The sequence below is a fragment of the Phoenix dactylifera genome, chromosome 17 (assembly GCF_051530095.1).
Source record: "Phoenix dactylifera cultivar Ajwa chromosome 17, Ajwa_hap1_PhDact_Kaust_v1.1, whole genome shotgun sequence".
NCBI lineage: Eukaryota > Viridiplantae > Streptophyta > Magnoliopsida > Arecales > Arecaceae > Phoenix > Phoenix dactylifera.
The window spans coordinates 10276019-10284208 of NC_143206.1; the positions used below are offsets into that span (position 1 = coordinate 10276019).

Consider the following 8190-nt stretch of genomic DNA (forward strand, 5'->3'; position numbering starts at 1 on the left):
AACAATCTTTCAACTATTCAGATCTTCTCTTTTCTTAATTACACTTTCAAATGATTAGATCAAGGTAGTATAAATACTATTAAAACCTTCAGATCAATAAGTTACAATGGAAGTTTGAAAGTGGTAAGTGACCTAAAGAGTGGTGAACTCATACCTCTGCAGCACTATCAAGATTTGCTGAATCAGATGCCTTTGTATCTCCATACGGGCGAATTTCATTTTCACGACCACGCCAGACAGGAGATTTTATTGTTGCTTCTCTAGATTGCATCCAGTTCAGGTTGCCCTACAAAAAAACTTTTATCATAAATTTTCCTATGAATAACATAATCTGTTCATACTAAAAAGACACACACATATAGAGTTAGTCAAAAATTGTAACTGAAAATATTTCATAGAGTGTTAAATTTCCAACACAATCAAAACAAAAATCTAAACCTGTATTGTATTGATCTCTCCATTATGACCAAGTAACCTCATTGGTTGTGCAAGAGGCCATCTAGGACTAGTATTTGTGCTGTATCTTCGATGGTAAATAGCAAAAGATGATTTGTAAAGTTCATTCTGGAGGTCCAAATAAAATTGCCCCAAAGCCTCTGAGCGAAGCATGCCCTTGTATACAATTGTTTGATTTGACAAAGAACAAAAATAGAGCTCATCTTTCCATTCTTCAGATTTTACTGCTCGCTCAATCAGCTTTCGGCAAATATATAGTTCTCTTTCAATGTCATCAATGTTCTCCTCTTTTGAAACTTTGACAAATATTTGCTGTATGTTAGGCATTGTTTCTTTCGCATAGTAACCAACTACCGATGTATTTACAGGAACTGGTCTCCATCCAAGCACCTCCAAACCTTCTTCTGAAAATGTCTTCATGATAACTGTAGAAAACATATCGATACCTTCAGTGTATGCAAATATGTTTACAGAACCTGAATCTTAAGCTGGGGAAAACAATGATTACAATTGCTAAAGATATTTATTAATGAAAGAAGACAAACAGAAAATATTAGGAATACAAATAGAAGCCTAATCTGAAAAGGAGCTAGAAAAGCAGGTAATACCATCCAAGTGAAAATGATTGCAGGAATCATTCAACAGATGACAAAATTTCTTTAAAAATTTGGTATCCATGATTATAATACATACTGGCATGTGACATTTCACCACCAAAACATTTGATTCAGAATATTTCTTTACGCTAATTAAAAAACATAGAAAAAAAATCTATAAGAATGAAAGAAACAGATATCACTGGAGGCACAAAGAATGGAAATAAGGAAATCTATAAGCTTGAGAAGACGAAATTTTCAAAGAAAATAAAAGCAATTTATTCCTCAAGAATTACCTGATTTTGCTTCATTCATAAACTTTTCATCTCGGGGAAGAAAAATCATGCCAACACCAGTATTAAACCTGCCCAATGAAGCAAGACCTTGTTTGCTGGCCCAGTCATTATACAAATCCCATGGAACTGAAGTCATTAGTCCAGCCCCATCACCAGAGTTATTATCTGCAGCACAACCTCCACGATGTTCCATGCAGCCAAGAGCTGCAAGAGCATCTTGAATAATCTTATGGTAAGGTTCATTTTTCAAATTTGCAATGAATCCAACTCCACAAGCTCCCCGCTCTGATATGATATCACTCAAATTTGCAACCTGTTAATTTATTGATTATATGATTCAAGATAGAATAGAATAAAATTTCTTTGATTCACAATTGACAAATTTACATTAGAATTATCATTTGAGAGTGATTTATATTTTCTTAAAAGATGCATTTGATGAACCCAACTGGGCCAAAATTCCTGAAATTTCATATTTGATGCTTGTCATATGTATAAGCATATCGGCTCAACAAAAATAAAATGGAACCAACCCAGGTAATAAGCTCAATGTGGGTATCAACTCAACTATTGTGACTTTACAGCATGGAATTCACAATTTACATTTTTGGCACACAAGAAGATATAGATTATATCATTGCTTTTCCATATATAAATAAATAGATATGAGTTGGGCTATACATTTTATATTAACTCCTTGAAAAGGAGCTAATGGTTTTAACATTATTGACCAGTACCACCCCATACTGACCATATTATACTGTAATAGTAGTACCAATATAGTACCAAGGTTCGGTTTGGTATATTAGCTAAACCAAGCCGTATTGGTCACAACTGAGTGGAACCACCACGTTTTGGGCAGTACCATGGCTAGGAGTGAGAAAAAGTTTTGGAAACCTATATTGATACAAGATGCACACCGTATAATGCCAATTGTACCGTATCATACTAATTTTACCATTCCAAATCGATAATGTACTGGTATGGTTCTCACTACCAATTTTGCCGACCTTGACTGATAGGCTATCCAAATTTAATATCCAAATTATTAAACATGATCTGCACTACAAAAAATGCCTAGAAACCGAAATTTACATATTTTCATTGTCACTAACCTATGCATCAAGTTGCTACAAAAATGAACAATATCAACTATATTAGTCTATTAAAACACATGATAGAGTACATAAATTGAAAATCTACTTTATGGATCATGATCTATGCATCTTAAAATATGTTTAGTTTAAAATTTATTAGATTTTGATAATTAGATCATACTAAAACATAGCATCATGCTATTAAAACCGTTCATCTTCATACCTACTTGATAATTAGGTTGAGACCACCAAAATATATGAATTTTGATTTCTAGGTTTTTTTGTAGTATAGATCATGTTGAACAATTTAGACTTTGAATTTAGGTAGTTCATCATTGATTTTGAATCTTGAACTCCTTTTTTAAAGAGTTAATGTAAAGTGTATAGTCCAACTCTACATATATACATATATATGTATGAAAATGCATATAATGTGCATATATATGTACAAATATATGTGTGTGTGTATATGTATATATATGTATGTAGATATGTATATATATAACAAATAATTATATCAAGAAAACAAAACAAGAAGAGATTAAGATCAAGAACAATTATCAAGAACATAGCATTATAAAAACACAAACTCCAAATCTCCAGGAGTCAAATGTTATTAGCTTATATGTAGCAAAGACTGGTATTTTCTTCTAAATTGAGAGCCAAATTATTGCATTAATTATCTAAAACAGGCAAGGGATTTATGAACATTGTCTTGAGCATGATCTGCCGTACCGATCGGTACAGGCCGGTACATACCGGTACCTAGGGGTGCAAATGGGTCGGGTCGGGTCGGGTCCTAGGTGACCCCGATCCGACCCGGTTTTTTGTTCGGGTCCCAATTTTGGACCCGGATCCGACCCGGTTGAAGATCGGGTTGGGTCGGGTCGGGTCCGAGTCGGGTTCGGGTCGGGTCCGGGTCTGATTCGGGTCGGGTCCGGGTCCGATCGGGTCCAATTTTTTTGTATTTTTGGAAAAAAATTTGGGTAAATCTAATTTGGTCATATCATAATTATGAGGTGCTGGGTGACCCATGACTTGAAAGACTTTGCAATTGAGCTCCAATCAGAACAAATGACCCATGACACACTATATTTAATCTATATGACTGATTGGACGGAACTCGGTGTCTCCCAGCTCCCCTCTCACGAGGACAAAAAAAATCCCAGACCTTCTTCCAAAATCCAATTCCATTACAGAAAACTGGCACATGACCCATATTCAGTTGCAGTGTTCCCTCGCTTTCTCCCTTCAAAAGTTAAAAGAAACAAAAACCAAAAAACAGAAGGAAAAAAAAAAGGCAGCTACCGAGACACCAGAGGTCTCAACAGTGTAATAGATCGAGAGAGAATCCTGACGGGCCGACGTTCCTTTGGATTCTGTGAACCTATGCTTGTTGCTAACTTGCTATCCTCCCACACTGACCAACAGTACCACAACCCACGCCAAAAAAAAAAGAAAAAGAAAAAGAAAAGACTTTTTTTTGCTTTTCCTCTCTCTCTCTTCGGGTCCATTCGGGTCGAGTCGGGTCCGTTTGGTAAACCCAGACCCGACCCAGAAAATGATTCGGGTCCAATTTTAGGACCCGACCCGGACCCGCGGGTCCTAAAATTCGGGTCGGGTCGGGTCTACGCGGGTCGGGTCGGGTCGGGTCACGGGTCGACCCGACCCATTTGCAGCCTTACCGGTACCGAACGGAACCAGTACGGTACAGCTATATTTTTCGGTTCTGACTATTCGCAACTCGTACCGGTCGGTACCGATCCGGTACCGCCCCGTACCGAACCGGTACCGATCCGTACCGACCGGCTCGTACTAACCTCAAATTTTTTTTGGCTTTTGGCCCGAACCAGCCGAACCGGTACAGTACCGGTTCGGTTCGGTATACCGGTACCGGTGCCCACCGGTACGTCGGTATGGTTAGTACAGCGGACCTTGCTTGAGCCTATCATTTTTTATCTTATATTACAAAATCACACAAGTTTAGCACGAAAGTTAATTGATTGTGTGGATTATCAAGGATTTATTCATGGTAAGATGGAAGAACACGCTTGCATAGGATAAAGTTCATGTCAATGAAATAGTATGCATTGATTCTTCAAGATTAAATTGATAATAGTATGTAATTGTCCTAATATTCATGCTCATCTTTCCCACTAATACTCAATAATGATCATTAGCTATTATTGTTAAAGGTTTCAAGGCTTGTTTGGTGTTGTTCCAAAGTAATTCAAATGTTTATAACCAAAGCGGGGAGCTATAATCTATTTGATAAGTTGATATAAACGGCCAAATGACTGAATTAATTGCATGTCCTGTTCTCTAGCTCATATACCTACTACAGTAGAATGTAGATTTGAGAAGTCATATTCTCGACCTACTGAACTTGTTTAGTCTTCTTGTAAAGTCAAGCTAATCTGTTACTTTGTAACAAAGTCGAATGTGAAGGAATACCAATCAGGTTATTTCTTAAGAATTTTTAATATATATCATAAAATGTAAAGAAAGAACAGAGAGTTTTACTGACAGAACAATAACCATTCATGATTCAAGGCAAATTTGGTGCAGTTTGGTTGAGAAAACAAGTGATGAGCCCCAAACATGTTTCTCCCTAATTGTGTCAAAAGACAAGCCTAATTCAGATTCGTTGCAGATTTTTTGTAGTGCTTGTCATGCCAATTTTTTTGGTTGTGATCGCATGATGTACCCTTTTTTTTCCTTTTCTCATGCAAATATGTCATAATTGCATGGACAGCTGATTGATTCTGAAAGGATCAATCCACCACCACAAAGATAGAATTAATATTCTTCATAATCTTAGCAAGATCTAGGACAAAGTTCATGCTGGTGTTCACCTATAGAGTACAAAGGGCTAAATCGGACTCTAGAGGCCTGTGTTCCATATGGCTTTGAACCAAACTCTCCAGGCCCCCGGTCATCATTTAGCGGATACTACCTGCAAAGCACCATCACAAGAGTTTCATCATGATTTTAGGTAATGGCCAAGCTCTCAACAATGCGATTTTTGCAATAATTATTTTCCCCTAACAAAAGCACTGGAGATATGCGAGTTAAATTTCCAACATATAACTACAATGAATAGAGAAAAAGGACAAGGACGATCCTAGAGTACTCTGTAAAGATAAGTAACATGTCTTCGTCTCCTCAAACTGCATGAACTTATTTTGCATCATAATAAGCTTCACAATCAGGGCACAAATGACCCTACTACGATCTCCTAAATTATACATCACCAAGAAGGTGAATTGCAAAAAGAAAAAGTCTTATGCTTGGTATTTGGCACTAAGTTTTCTCCTTGCACTAAAACATCAAAGCGCCTCATGATCTCAGTATACCACAATTTTTTTAATGAAAGAGATGATCTTCAGAGTGCTAGAATACTAAAATTTAAGGTTGTAACTAGAGAATCATCATGTTGTCTAGCTCATTCTCCCTGAAGGATGTCACTGAAACAAATTCACTCACCAAAAATTGAACCAGTCCCTACACGGTCTCCGCCATGAATAGCTTCAATCCTTCGCGATGTTGCCTGCAGCCCTAGCATAAGCTGAAAATCATCATGTCATGATGCAGGCTATAGCAAGTGAGGGACTTTGTCAACTCTATGCACATCACCAAACTCCACCTATATTCAACCGAATATCTGAAAGTCTCTAATTGCAGTAAAGTGTACTTACCACAGCTCAACTAGCAGCAATTCAAACAGGCCCTTACTTTAACTCTACTCACAATACTCATGAAATAATAATCTCTATAGCCAGCAAAAGGTTGCCCTGCTTGTAAGCAGTCTACCTAATTCACATCGTCCGTTCTCAATAACAATACCAGAAACACCATAAGTCTAGAAAGCCAATCTAGCATGATTGCACTGCACTATGCAATCCATCAGACAAGAAATCCACATCAAACAGTTCTGGTCACTGATCCGACAAGTCCAGTAGTATTTTTTTTCTACGAGTAAAATTAATCAAAAAAGTGGCAACTCCAGGTAAAAAGTACGCAAATTTCCATTATATAACTGAAGGGAAACAATTATAACTTTAAAAGCATTTCGGATCACCTACAGCCAAATAACCTAAAAGGCTTCAAAACGCATATATGATCAAAAAGTTCAACGTTTGAATTTAAATAATCCATGAACCAGACCAGGACCAGATCACCGGAAGAACCAGCAAACATATCGAACAGAGTACCTTTGACTGATGATCATCATCCTGCTGTCGCCGCTGCCGCGAGGAGACGTTCGATGATGTCTTGAGGGCGGCGCTGGAGACGTCGAAGTCGAGGACGGCCCTCACGGACGCCGAAGACCAGCTCCTCCGGTCGAGTCTCCTCGACCTTCGTGGCCTGAGAGAAAGAGCGGAGAGATCGCCGAGGAGGGTGGTCCGGTGGGAAGCGAGGAATGCGGGGTTGGAGGGGGAGGAGCGGACGAGGATATTGGGGGCGGGGATCGGGTGCGGGAGAGCCGCCATTCCCTGATCGCTGGGCGAAAGGCGAGGATAGCGAGAATAATAATAATAACAACAACAACAACAATAATAATAATAATAATACTGGGAAGAAGGCCAAGAATAAGGAGGATAGGAAACGGAAAAATCGTGTGGAGGAGGGAATAAGATGAGGATAAATGTACGCGTGAGAGAGAGGAAGAGGAAACGCCCGCTGCCGCTCGCGTCTACCTTCAGGGACGAGAGAGAGAGAGGAAGAAACGACAGTATTGAGGTAAGCTGACCCCGGGACTGGGATGGCTTATTGGAGTTTTGGGTGTGGTGTGCCTTGGACTGTAGGAGAGCTTGACTCTTAGATTCCAATTTTTTTTTTTCTTTGCTAATATGGATGAAGCGTACATATTTAGCATGAATATATTCAAAAAAAAATTAAAAAATAATAAATCTTAGAATATTCTAGGCAGCTTTCTTTTCCCAACTTACAGGCCTTCCAGAGTAGTCGGCTACATATGAAGCCACCCAATCAACGGCCCCATTAGTCTTTTTGTAAACATGCTTGGCCGGAAAAGCAACATCGCCACTCACCATGACCCGAATGTCTCGAAGCAAGGGTTGGCACCCACCCGCGCCATCGGTGCCTTCTAGATTCAGTCAATCACCATAATCGGATCTCCTTCAAGAATGATTACTCTGGCCCGCAGAACACACCCGTACATAGCCCAGACCAACTCACGCCGCCCCTCGACTCCGCCCTTAAAACGAAGGTGTCAAAGATATGACACCCTCCAGCAGCAACCACCATAGAATCTGGGCCTCTGATGACAAAGCATGCATCATTCCTTTTATCGCTGTCAAGCACGCACCCATCGAAGTTGGCCTTGAGGAAGCTTGGGGGTCGAGCACCTAAGTGAAGAGCATACTACACGAGCAGAAGTAGAGCCCTATGTGCCCCGAGCTATCAAAAACCCATCCAATGGACCTGTATAGATGATCTCCGCCGCCTAAACTCGGGCTTGCTCCGTGACAACCTGGGTGTAGGGCAACTCTCTCTAAAAATCCAAACATTCCTAGCTAGCCAAATGTGATAAGCAATGTAAATCGCTATAATGGCCACTTGCCAAGTTTGAAGGGCAAAAGCCTATTGTTTGAGTGTCTGTAAGAAGGGGCCCGAATGACTCTGAGCGTGCGGAATGTTGACAAGCCCCCAAACCCTCTTAGCATGTTCGCATTGAAACAAAATGTGGTCAACGATCTCATCTAACTAGCACATAGGGTG

At 39.5% G+C, this 8190-nt stretch overlaps 1 protein-coding gene across 2 annotated transcripts in view; it reads right to left on the reverse strand.

Moving 5' to 3' along the window:
- LOC103701654 (ferredoxin-dependent glutamate synthase, chloroplastic) overlaps nucleotides 1-7195 on the reverse strand; it is a 50001-nt gene extending 42806 nt beyond the window's left edge. The window contains exons 1-4 of one of the 2 annotated variants that reach the window (XM_008783801.6): nucleotides 6660-7195; nucleotides 1349-1661; nucleotides 439-881; nucleotides 155-286 (exon numbers count right to left, since the gene is read on the reverse strand). In XM_008783801.6, coding sequence (XP_008782023.2) covers nucleotides 155-286; nucleotides 439-881; nucleotides 1349-1661; nucleotides 6660-6938 — 1167 coding nt within the window. In that variant the 5' untranslated portion in view covers nucleotides 6939-7195. The remainder of the gene's footprint in view (nucleotides 1-154; nucleotides 287-438; nucleotides 882-1348; nucleotides 1662-6659) is intronic. The other variant, XM_088713418.2, reaches the window with a different exon arrangement.
- Nucleotides 7196-8190: the final 995 nt, after the last annotated feature.